This window comes from Cornus florida, unplaced genomic scaffold, assembly GCF_030987335.1.
Source record: "Cornus florida cultivar Cherokee Brave unplaced genomic scaffold, ASM3098733v1 CherokeeBrave_3.0.0_Hap2_Chr02, whole genome shotgun sequence".
In the NCBI taxonomy this organism is placed as follows: Eukaryota; Viridiplantae; Streptophyta; class Magnoliopsida; order Cornales; family Cornaceae; genus Cornus; species Cornus florida.
The window spans coordinates 18547748-18560193 of record NW_026775572.1 but is presented as its reverse complement, the minus strand read 5'-3'; the positions used below and the strand labels follow the sequence as shown (position 1 = coordinate 18560193).

Below are 12446 nucleotides of genomic sequence, written 5' to 3'. Positions count from 1 at the left end.
AACATAGTTTTTTATACACTAATAAGATGATATAGTGATTGATGTGTACGAAGTACTATGATACTCACCAATAAGAAAATAGTCAATTTTTTTTTTTTTAGCTAATACTCACACACATATTTCCATTGAAGCTTGAACCCTCCATAACCTCTCTTTTGAAAGTAAGGGCGTAACTCATTGATAAAAAAATAGTCATATGAATCACAAGAGGAAATTTACTATAAATTATGTACACAAGCAACCCCAAGTGGCATCAATGTAATGACAAGTCAAAACAATTTCGATTTTGTTTGCTATGTTCGGGAGCACTTAATTGATGATTCGAATTTGAAATCAGAAGAAATTTAACTAAAAATTTTAAAACACAGTTTTTTCTTCTTCTTCTTCTTCTTCTTTTTTTATTTTTTTATTTTTTTTATTTTTATCAAATTCATTCTATCAATTCAGTATTTCCAAACGCAACATAATACATGGTTAAAAGAGACACCTTGATCCTCATAGAATTCTAGACATGTGTTTTCTGCAGGCGTTATTCCATTGAGAAATGGATAAAATGATTTTATAATGAGATAGACAAGTCTCGCAATAATGTCCACAGCTTCCTCTTATTCTATTACTCCATATTGCAAGAGGAATACAATATAAAGATTTTGTTGGATTTACAAAACCTTCCATCATTCATCATATGAATTAAATATAGATTGAAATAGAATTTGGGATGTTCAATAATTTCACAAAATCTTTCCTTTAAATTTTAATTGATGGATTTGAATTTTGAACAATCATCATTGAAGTTTATCAAAGAATGGATTTTATTTTGATTTGGTAGATTCTAACATGTGTGATACATGTTTCCATTCAATTTACTATATATATATATATATATATATATGGAGTGTGACAATAATATTCAAAGAATAATACTTGTATTTTTATGCGTGAAGCGAGCTCTCTTGTTGAATTGCTCATTCAATGAGCATTCTCAATTGTCACGAGTACTTGTATACTCGTCGTCTTCTTATACATGAAGAGTCGCAAATACTTTTCATATGAAATTGTACTTTATCTGAGATGGGTCGAAACCAATGACATTTCACACAGACACAAATCAATGCGTAGGAAAGAACAAGCAATTGCATTATACTTGCAAAAAGTAGAGTCAATCATGCAAACCCATAAATTTGTTAGTTGCAGTTTGTATTATTATTATTATTATTATTTTTAAAGAATGTGTATTGGTCCTATAATACATGCATTATTTAAATTAAAAGTGCGATTTAAAAGTAAGATTTCGAAAACTTATCTTCCATATTCCTGTCAACACTGTTATTCCCTTGGGAACATTTGATAGTTGCAGTTTAATTTCTTGTCTACCAATTACATATGTGATTCATTATGAACCAAATTTCAGAAGAAACTTAATTTATAATTGAACTAAAAACAAAGATCTTTGCACTCTAAGGAACTATTGTACTCTGCCCTTTAGAATAGAGTACTTAATTCGTTAATTTATTCAGCTACTTAGTATCCTTAAATATTCGGTTACATCATTTAATAATTTATTCGGTTACATCATTTAATGAAATGGATCTCACTTAAATAAAATAAAATAAAAATCCCTAAACTAACTTAGATGGTATATTTTGATGGGTGAAATACTTGGCTCAACCAAATATCTTTTGTTGAAATTGCTTGCAAGATAAACTATCCAAATTTATTCGCAATTTATCACTTTCTTGATTTTGTAATGGTATATTATGTGTGAATTTGTGATTGAATCACATCAGCGATTAAGTAGGAATACCCTACTCCCTGGTAAGTTAACAAATCTTGTCTATTTGTGATTGAAATGACCTACTCAGTAGGGAAGTTTTATCCTTCTTAAAAAGGATGAAATTTGATCGAAAAGTAAAGTAAATCAGAAGCAAATCTGTATTTGTCGTATGCCTGATACTAATAAGAAATGGATCGATCAGATCGATCAATCTGGTTATCAACCTAATTTTCAACCCACACACAACTGAGTTAAAAGATTTTAGTATGAGTTGGGCTCACATTGGGAAGTAGAGTTTGAAAATTGGACTGGATTGTTTCAGCCAATCCAAACCCAAACATTATCATTGGGCTTAGGCCCAGTTCAAACTCAATATCCTAAAATGATTATAGATAATAATTAAAAAAAAAAAAAAAAACCGTCGGTAGAAAGTGGGCTCCACATCGATTGGAATAACAGACTGAAACAAAACGTGGCACCATTACAATTTTTGACCAAAAGTTTATTTTAAAAATTAAATAAAAATAATAACAAAGATAACGGGAATACATTTTATTCTTATCTTGTAGATTTCCAAGTATAGAATAAACTTTAAACTAGGCAATTATTTGGTCCACGTGGCAGTCTCTGTTCATAAATATCTATTGTGTCGCTGGTACAGTATTTATGCTGCTCGTTGACTTTTACACCCATAGGAAGTTTCGTGCTCCCCTTTCTCTCTGCATCTATCCATAATATATATATATTCTCAATCTAATTTTGGGCGATAGAATAAAAATGTTTTACAACTCTAAACTTGTAATCTCAGTGGGAAGAGAAGAATTGTTGAAAAGAAAAAGATAAAATATAATAGTAAATATATATATATATATATATATATAAAAAGTTTTTGTTAAATTATATATATTTTATTATTGGTGTAACTTATCTAAAAATATTTTTAGTGTTAGTGTAAAAAATGAGAAAGAGGGAAAGAGAAAAAAAAAAAAATTTGGGTCTTATATTAAATTTCTATATTGGTTAGGATTTAATTTATGTATCAATTAAGAAAAGAAAAAATTATTTTAAAATATAAATATTTAAAATAGAAAGATAAAATAAAATTATTTTTGGATATAAATCTTTAACTTCTATAATTTAATATAAATTTTTTTAAAATTTTGATTCTTTTTATTAGTTGGCTTTAGGCAATTGCCTAAAAAAGGAGTGGCCCTCTCTCTACATCTTTCTAATATATATATATATAGTGTATATATATCATATATAGCTATATACACAGAGTTCGTTGATTATAAGGGCAAAAATGAAGAAAATGTGGAAGAGTAATCTGGCTATGAAGACTGGTGGTGATGGAGGCGCGTGGATCGCTTCTGATTTGAAAGATCTTGGAAATGCAGCCAAGAAGCTCGCCATTCACACCGTCAACCTCGGAAGCCTCGGATTTGGCACGACATTTCTTCAATGGGTTGCTGCCTGCGCTGCAATGTTTGTCTTCTCTTTTTACTCTCTCTCTCTCTCTCTATATATGCATATTGTTTAGTTAATGCCATCTTCTGAATTTGGGCTTTTTTATAACAATTGTTTAGAATATTCAAAATGATTGCCTGAATTTAAAGTGGGTAATTCAAATCATTGACTAAAAGTTCATATAGTAGTATTGGTTTATGACTTTTGAAATTATAGCATAGTCTATATCGTTTTAGTTTTTTAATTATGAACTGTTCTCTTTAATGACAGAGATGCTTTCAGAGTGCTTAGTTGTGACTGTTCATAAGAGCTTAAATTGTAGTCACACTCACACGGAAGGGAATGATCATAACAATAGAATAATAAACCTACTATTTGGGATTTATTTATTTTCATATCAAGAAACAGGTACACTCACACACCCACTTTTTGGGTGAGGAGGTACCACTAGGCCAGAAGGGCCGTGGTGAGATTTAGTTAGTTGATCTCGACCAAAATGTATGAATTATTTGCAATTGTAAATATAGGTTTATAGAAATACCCAAAAAAAAAAAAAAAATTATGCTCTTTTCGGTAGGAAAGAAAAAATTGGATGAGAGGGAAAGAAGAAGGGATGGATGAGACGTCCTAGGGAAGAGATTCTGTATTTTCTTCTTTTTGTTTGGTTGGATAGAAGAAAATAGAATAAGCTCATAATTTAATATCTTTTTTAAGAGAGAAAGAAAGAGAAAATTTTATTTGTTTTTACCATTATATAAAATAATATTTATTATATTGCAATTTAAAACTTGTATAATTTTATGAGAGTTTTAATTTAAAACTTCTATAATAGTCCACTTGTCTTCCCTCTTTTCTTTCGCCAATTTTTGAGCGGATGAAAATTTGTAAAGGAGGAAGACCCATCCTTCTTCTTCTCATCATCTCTACGAAACAAAGGAAGTTTCCTTCCTACCAAACATAGCATTAAGGAGGATATTTCACCATTGCAGCTACCCTAGGCCTAGGTATAGCAATTAGCAAACATAGCATTAAGCCAACACTAATTACTAGTATATGTTTCCCAATTTCCCTCTTAAGCCGTATAATTTGATACTGGTGGAATGTTCAGTACGGTTAGAACCATCATAGTATCATCTTGCAGCTACCCTAGGCCTAGGTATAGCAATTAGCAAACATAGCATTAAGCCAACACTAATTACTAGTATATGTTTCCCAATTTCCCTCTTAAGCCGTATAATTTGATACTGGTGGAATGTTCAGTACGGTTAGAACCATCATAGTATCATCTTGATAGATTTGTAACATTTGTTCTTCAAAGGTTTTCGGCTTCCTTTTTGATTTGCGCATAATAGAGGAGCAACATTCAATGGCTCGGCTTATTTTATCTTGGATGATACTTATTGGTAATCTGGTGCATACTTGTTTTTCAACCATTGGAAATGATAATTTTTATCAGAAACAAAAAAAATATTTGCAATGCACATTCATTGAACTTGAGTAATTCGTCAAGATGGTCTGATAATTCACAGTGCCAACTTTTATTTATTTCATCTACATTGCTGATATATTTATAATCAAATCTATTACCATTCCCTCCCCTCCACTATCAAAAGAAAAGAAAAGAACCATATTAATGCACTTGTCTAGCTCATCTGCATCATTCTTCAAGTATGAGATTGTCTAAATTTTGAGTTTCCATCAGAAAAAAAATTATTATTGTGAAATATGAACTAGTGGATGGTAAATACAGAAATTTTGCCAGGAATTTTGGTATGCCACATGGCGTTTGTAAATACAGAATCTTCTGTAAGACTACTAAATTGCATTATACATAAGCATTTATGGTCTGACAAAAAGAAAACAGTTGAGGCATTCACAAGTTTGAGAGACAAATTGCTTATGTTTGCTGAATGAAACTAAAAAGGATTGAATAAAAGTGAAGCTATGAACATGATTCTATCTCAAGAACGAAAAATTTCTCCTTTTTATCCCTTCTGTAGTCTCCTCATTTGTTCCACACCAGTTCGTGAACAAGTGTGATGTGGGTCCATACAACGGATCTTTTCTGGTTCGTCATTTTATTGCTTTAACTGAATTTAAAATTTTCAGATTGATTTAATGAGCTAACAATCTAACATATACTTGTTTCATGATTCTTACAGTTACTTGTTGATCTTGGATCGAACAAACTGGAGGACCAATATTCTTACATCACTTCTAATCCCTTACATTTTCTTCACTCTTCCTTCAATACTGTTCAACTTCTTCAGGTGATCATCCATTATCTACATTCCATTTATTTTTGTTGACCTCATTGTTTCCCCCAGCTTCTTACTTAAATTGATGATGAAGGGGAGACGTTGGAAAATGGATTACTTTCATTGGTGTTGTATTGCGTCTCTTCTTCTCGCGATATTTTCGAGGTATGATATTTCAGTTACCTTACTTATTCCTGTTGACACTTACGTGACTATAGAAACTAGAGCGGATGCATGTGTTATCATAGTATTCATAGATTGAAAACCTAGCCATCTTCATTCTTATATATATATTTTTTTATGATCATCACACAATTACTGTTAATGAACTTATGGATTGGGGTATTATCTGCAACTTACAGATTTCTTTTATGAAATTTTCCCGAACCCCATGAGGGACTGTGCATGGTCTATTTGATAAAGGTCAGATTACCAATTTGACAATGCTGGTTCTATTGTTTGAGGAAATCCACTTTGTGTAGATAATGTGAAGATTAAGTTTGTAACCTGCCCATCTCTTCCAACACTTTTAATGTAATGAATACTAATAAAGAACAATATTGCAAAGCAGACAGGTTGACCCCATAGTTGACATGCTAATACCCCACCCATGACACAGAAGACAAACTGCAAAAATGAAAATGATTATTGCAAGGGATATACCAGTGTCCTGCTTTCAAGGGTTTTGAGAGGGATAGACAAGTTATTTGCACAAAGTGGTTGCTTTTGTGATCCATACTCGCGTTTTCACGCTTAACAGCCCAAGCATTTACCAACGTACAAGCAATTGCCTCTAGATATGTTTAAAGGAAACTTGACAGTTGACACCATATGCTTCTCATTTTAGCTTATTGTACTAAAACTATGTTGATTAAGCTTCTGACATATATATTTTTTAATTTTCTTTTTTAAATATAAACATCTCCTTGTAATCATTTTATTCCTGCATGTGGAGCTGTTGAATTTTTCGTCATGTTTCTTGTCAAATTGGGGAATACAACATTTAATCAATAACTGTTCACACTATCATGATACCCTTCTAGTTACACAATTAAGCAGTGACAAATGTTGTAGGTTGCAACACTCAGGTACGAACTTAGAGGTAATAAATGTGTCTTGGAAGACGTATGTAACTATACTCGACAAAACAATAAATTCTCCAAAGACAAGTGGCAAAACTGTATGTGGAGGAGAAAAAAAAAAAAAAAAAAAAAAAAAAAAGGAAAAAAAGAAGCAGCAGATATTCCTGGTACTCTGAGCTAAGGATCTTGCCTAGAGAGAATATGCGAGTGGACAGAATGTGGATAAAAGACTGGTTGTAATTTTGGAATTAACAAGAATCTCTTAGACAAAATGCAAATAATCCCACTCTCAGAGGGAGTTTGATTACCATGGTCCGTGACACACCTCTAATTTGAAATTTTCTCACCCACCCCCTCACCATCCTTTAATTATATCTTTGTCAGAACCCCCAAGCATACTTCTACTTGACCTCTATTGATTGGAAGCATGGAGAGGAAACACCCTAAATATCTTGATAATAAAGTTGTGGGTGGAAAGGGTGGGCGGATTTCAATGTTCAGTCCACTCCACAAAACAAATCAATGTATACTTCACAGTCTAGTTTTTGGACAGCTGCCTTTTGGATTTCTTGAGAAGCAGTAGGTAGATTCTAAAGCACATTTTCAAATCTAGTGATCACTTTGCTTCTGTAGGAAGAGTAATGTGAAATCTAATGATCCCTTTGCTTCTGTAGAAAAAGTAAGATAGCCTTTTAGCACACGATTATATCATTTGCACTGAAGGTATTTCCATCTACAAGTGCACTTTTCGGCCGAATGTATACTTAAATATCTGATTGATGTTATTTCACGGATACTGCGTAGTACTAACTTTTGGTAAGGGTCTGATTTTGAATGCAATAGAGGAAAGCTCGTCTCATTTCTTATGTAATACTCGTAGGAAGTAAAATGGAAAATAAATTTCTGTATGATTTTAAAGGTATCCATGATAATTCATATTGGGTGAATGATTAAAATATGGTAGCTTGAATTTCAAGCATGCATATTTCCAGTTATACTACTTATAGAGAACCATTTTCTTCTCAAACTGCAGATTGGTTTGAATTGCCTGGCGCTTTGATCCTTCTCATTGTGGTGGCTCCCAGTCTGATTGCTGACACCGTAAGGAACGACTGGATTGGTGTCGTAATATGTCTTGCCATTGGATGTTATTTGCTTCAGGAACACATCCGAGCATCGGGTGGGTTCAGAAATTCCTTCACAAAGAGTAATGGCATTTCCAACTCGGTCGGCATAGTTCTTCTCTTTGTGTATCCCGTCTGGGCAATCGTGCTTTACATCCTTTAGGCACTTTCTGCAGCCGGTTTGTTTCTCGGTTATCAAACTTACATATTTGGTGACATTGTTATGTTTGCGTTATTACTGTTTGCTTGGTTGAATTGATGGAACCTTTTATCAGAAAGGGGCTTGGACCTAATGTTTATTACAATTATGTATTAGACGTGTGTGTATGTATTTGTTGAAGAAAATGGTGGATGTATTTAAACAAAGAGGAAAACTAGTGAATTGCCAACTGTGCTGGAGCTTCCAGGTTGAGCATTTGCAGTTAGAATGCTAGTTCCACAAGGGTAGGCTTTACTGCGACAAACAGAATGAACAAATAGGTTCTACAAGCTCCTGCATGGTCTTGGACCATTAGTCTCAATTCATACGCAAGTAAAAAGTTGAATGAAGTGGCCGGACACAAAGTTGGCTTATTTACTTGCGTGTGGCCGGACACAAAGTTGACTTATTTACTTGCGTATCTGCTAGTGATTAGCTTCAGATAATGTAATAATTTTTCGTAGGACTTCCATACCATCTGCCAAAAAATAAAAAATTCAAAAATCAAAATCAAAAATAAAAATCTGTTTAGTGTTTCTAACTATTTCAGTTATTAAAAATCTGTTTAGTGTTTCTAACTATTTCAGTTCCTTATTATCATATTTTTTTCTTCTGAAACTTCATTATTCATCACGTCAAGTCTAAGGTCTAAGAGTAATATTCATTTTGCAAGCACGGAGGAGGCATAGGCCCACAGTAGCTATCCCTCTATTTTTTATTTTCTTTTTTTCTTCTAATTTTATGGACTTGGTCCGTTAAATATCCTCTAAATTATTCTAAAGTTGAATTCGTTATAGATTGACAATGATTGGAAAAGAATTTATATATATAATTCAACTTTAGGATAATTTAGAAAATATTTAACTCACCAAGTCCATAAAATTAGAAGGAAAAAAGAAAATAGAGGGAATATATATATATATATATATATATATATATATATAAACATGGATAAGAAAAGAGATAATGACATTAAACGTTGTTAGAGTATGATGAATTTTTTTTAATTGTGCAGTTTTTAAACTTTGATAAATTTTTCTTTATCTTAAAACGGTACAGTTTTCAATTTTTTTTTAAAACTAACATATAGATTTTAAATGTCACGTGTCAATGTAAGCGAATTCAACTTATAGTTAATTCAACTTAAACTTATAGCGAATTCAAAAGAGTATTTAACTTAGAAGAGCCAAGTCCTTATTTTATAAATCTCTCCTAATTAACAAAGATTTTTTTCTTCTTTACAAAATTATCAATCTTACCATACTTTTTCTTTCCCCTAGCAAATGACATATATATCCACTAAAGTTGTTAGAGGACCTAACATTTTTTTTTTTAATAAGTTAGAGGAGAGATGCTATTGAAAATTCCTCAATATTTCACTTTGTAAGAAAGAAGAAAGATAACACGAAGGAGAAGGAAAAAAACAAAAAAAAAAAAAAATAGAAGCGATGATATTGGATTATAGCTGTATCAAGTTATGATGACGAATTTTTGTAAATGGATTGATACAACAATAAATATAATAATATAATTACAAACAAGTGGCCCATTAGCTCAGTTGGTTAGAGCGTCGTGCTAATAACGCGAAGGTCGCAGGTTCGAAACCTGCATGGGCCAAAATTTAATTTTTTATTTTTTAATATCCTCTCTACCCAATTGGGCCGAGCCCTAATTCCATAATACGCTAGTCTACAAAAGCCTCTCAAGACGAACAATATCTATCAATACACACAGAAGAACAGGAGTAAAGTAGCTAGGGTTTTTGTGTCGATCGAAGAACGAGAGCAAAAGCAACAATGTTTCCTTCCATGTTTGCCCGCAAACCTGACAAAGAGGTGGCTCTGAAGCAGCTTCGGACCCACGTAGCCATGTTCGGGGTCTGGGTCGCCGTGGTTCGAGTCACTCCTTACATTCTTCACTACTTTTCCGATGACGATGAACTCAAGCTTGAACTCTGATCCGTCCTCTTCAAATCGATTTCTTATGAGGTAGTAATTCACTCAAACAATATATTCATATACATGTATGTATGTCAAAGATTGTAATTGTACTGTGCGTGTTCAAAATTTGTTTATTTTTCATTATATAAAATATGGGTATGATTACTTTACCTGTTCTTTTTTGGGATTTTATGAATTATAAGTTAATTAAGATCTTGGTGTTTTTTTTTTTCAAAATTATTTGTTGTTTGAATTTTGTATGTAGATGTATATTGTTCTCTGTGATGCAAGTATATTAAACTCTTTCTGTTTTAGAATATGGTAGAAAGGGGTATTCTTTAGTTGAAATTTATCAACTTCGGGCTAATTAAACTCAGATTTTGTTTGTCCCAACATCTGAAAACCAGTAAGTTGGTTGTGGGAACAACAGGGAGTTGTTGTATTCAGTTACCCTTGTGAAGTAATCATGTTTAGGGAGCAATGGAAGTATTTATTGTACTTAAATTGATTTTGAAAATAAAAAAGCTATGGATTCTAAGTGGTCTGTGTGGATCACAAACACACATGCTTATATAATTTCACTATGCTAGGGAGTGATTCCAAGCTTTGAATTTCAGCCTTGGATGTAATGACACATTCTTACTAAAGAGGGTTTTAGCCTTTTAGCTTTTGCTTATGTTGGTGGTGATGAAGTTACCCTAGCCCACCATAGGATAATGGTGGTCCCAGGAGAATGAGGTAAGGGTGAAACTAAGGTGGCCTTTGGAGAGGGAATGCAGTAGTGGAGAAAATTCAGGAGATTCTTGATGCTGCTTTCCTCCCTTCCTTGCACTTTTCAGGGAAAAAAAGGAGAGAGAGAGAGAGAGAGAGACCTCTAGCATTATGGCTAAATATAGATACCTGCGGACCATAGGAAAATATTCTTAGCATGATATTTGGTGAACGTGTATCTAAGAGGACACCTCGTATATTTCTCTAAGACCACCCAGATAGACCAAACATCTGGGAATGCACCTCGGTAAGTCTGCGACACAATCCTCAGCTTATACCATGACCGTGCGTAGAAATGGAGTACCATGAGCATACCTCTCACGGTTAAATAGGAAATTGCTGTGAGCAATGTTGTTTGGGTAGATGAAGATGACCTCTCTCTCTGTATATATATATAATTTGGACCTCAATATCTTCCAATTGTATTGTCGGCCCACATTAGTATAAACAATTGTTTAGAAATGTAAACCAAGATGTAATATTGCCTCGCACTAAAATATTTCATGTTAATGTTTAGTGTGATTATTGTGATACCACCATGAAGTCACTGATCCAATTGAATTAGCTTCAACGGATATTTGGTTTCGAATTACCTTCAACAGATATTTTCTTTCCTGCTTTTATTGAGTTTAAAATTTGAACTGTGGTTTGTTTTCATTGGGAATTAGCCTATTATTTTCAGCTGGCTAAGCTTTTCAGGTCTGTGTGAGATTTTCCCCTGGCATTGGATTTGTGCTCCTATCTCAGCATGTTTATCTCCTTTACCTAATACTTACTGCTGACTGACCCAGAACTGGGTTGGCATGCTGGAAGAAGGGGTTGGCTTGTTGCAATGTGACCAACCGTATTATCTATCTCCTATAGCCAATCTGGTATCTGTGAGATTTCCCCTAGACTTGGGTTTGAGTCTACCTTAACCTAATAGCTTCTAAGATTTATAATTTCCAAACAATACATAATCTCCAAATGGATTAGATTGTTATCGGAACAATTTCAATTTGTCTTGTCCATTACTTAATGGATTGTCAGATTTGGATTATGGGTCTCTTGCCAATTCAAATTACCAATCAGATCCGGTTCAAAATCCAATCCAATGACATACATGGACATTATTTCACTTATGGCTGAAATTTCTTATTATTCATTGTTTAATTACAATTCACTCTTTATTCTTGTGGAACGCTGAACACACACACTTATGCATGTAGCACCTTATAAGTTGGATCTTCAGCTTGGACCCCTGCCACATTAATTTTTAGAGAATAACAACAGTGGCAGAGGGTAACAAAGAAATTGATAAAATACAATGATATTATTTGTACTTTTGAAGTCTATGCAGCAATCAGATTATCTGCTATATAGATTATTCGTTGACATTATTACCTACAGAATATTAATTTATCCTTATTTTTGGTGTTCATGTTGTGCAGATGTGTAGTTGGTTTGAGACGGGAAGAATGCTGGGACGCAGAGTAGCTCTTTTAGGGGTTTTCCTTTTATCTTTTTCATTTCTCATTTTTGGTTTGTCCCTTTTCAATTGAATCCTGAAAAATAGTGTGACTGGCATGCACTTGTGATGGATTATATGTTACTTTAGATCTCAAGCAAATGGAGAATTAAATTCTGGTTTATCTTTTGATGTGGTTGGATATGAACATGGAGTGTTCTTGTGGTATTTGTGATATTGACAGAATATTTTCTTTTTCCATAAAAAGACCATTTGCTTTATTTTTCTCATGGACCATTCAGTGTTCTCTATTGCTCTCCTATTCCTTCCCTATTAACCAAAGAAACCACCATATTTATGAATTATGACTCCCTTTCCTCCTTT

The 12446-nt window shown here is 33.1% G+C and overlaps 2 protein-coding genes and 1 non-coding gene across 3 annotated transcripts; all 3 read left to right on the top strand.

The window, feature by feature from the left end:
- Positions 1 to 2985: 2985 nt before the first annotated feature.
- On the top strand, positions 2986 to 8050 carry LOC132294030 (cold-regulated 413 plasma membrane protein 1). The gene is made up of 4 exons (XM_059791751.1): positions 2986 to 3259; positions 5404 to 5511; positions 5594 to 5664; positions 7615 to 8050. Exons 1-4 carry the CDS (start codon positions 3078 to 3080, stop codon positions 7866 to 7868), a joined length of 615 nt encoding a protein of 204 aa, XP_059647734.1. The 5' UTR covers positions 2986 to 3077; the 3' UTR covers positions 7869 to 8050.
- A 1397-nt stretch (positions 8051 to 9447) lies between these two features.
- TRNAI-AAU (transfer RNA isoleucine (anticodon AAU)) lies at positions 9448 to 9521 on the top strand. Its single transcript has one exon. It is a non-coding gene; the product is annotated as a tRNA-Ile (tRNA).
- A 72-nt stretch (positions 9522 to 9593) lies between these two features.
- LOC132294029 (mitochondrial import receptor subunit TOM6 homolog) lies at positions 9594 to 12246 on the top strand. The gene is made up of 2 exons (XM_059791750.1): positions 9594 to 9892; positions 12046 to 12246. The coding sequence occupies exon 1, from the start codon at positions 9701 to 9703 to the stop codon at positions 9860 to 9862; it is 162 nt and encodes a 53-aa protein (XP_059647733.1). The 5' UTR covers positions 9594 to 9700; the 3' UTR covers positions 9863 to 9892; positions 12046 to 12246.
- The last annotated feature ends 200 nt before the right edge of the window (positions 12247 to 12446 follow it).

What these genes read in the sequence shown, in the direction of transcription:
- LOC132294030 (XM_059791751.1), top strand. Translation starts at nt 3,078, where the DNA reads ATGAAGAAAATGTGGAAGAGTAATCTGGCTATGAAGACTGGTGGTGAT. An exon ending in GTTGCTGCCTGCGCTGCAAT is followed by an intron (nt 3,260 to 5,403) that starts GTTTGTCTTCTC and finishes TGATTCTTACAG; the next exon opens with TTACTTGTTGATCTTGGATC. An exon ending in ATACTGTTCAACTTCTTCAG is followed by an intron (nt 5,512 to 5,593) that starts GTGATCATCCAT and finishes TTGATGATGAAG; the next exon opens with GGGAGACGTTGGAAAATGGA.
- LOC132294029 (XM_059791750.1), top strand. Translation starts at nt 9,701, where the DNA reads ATGTTTCCTTCCATGTTTGCCCGCAAACCTGACAAAGAGGTGGCTCTG.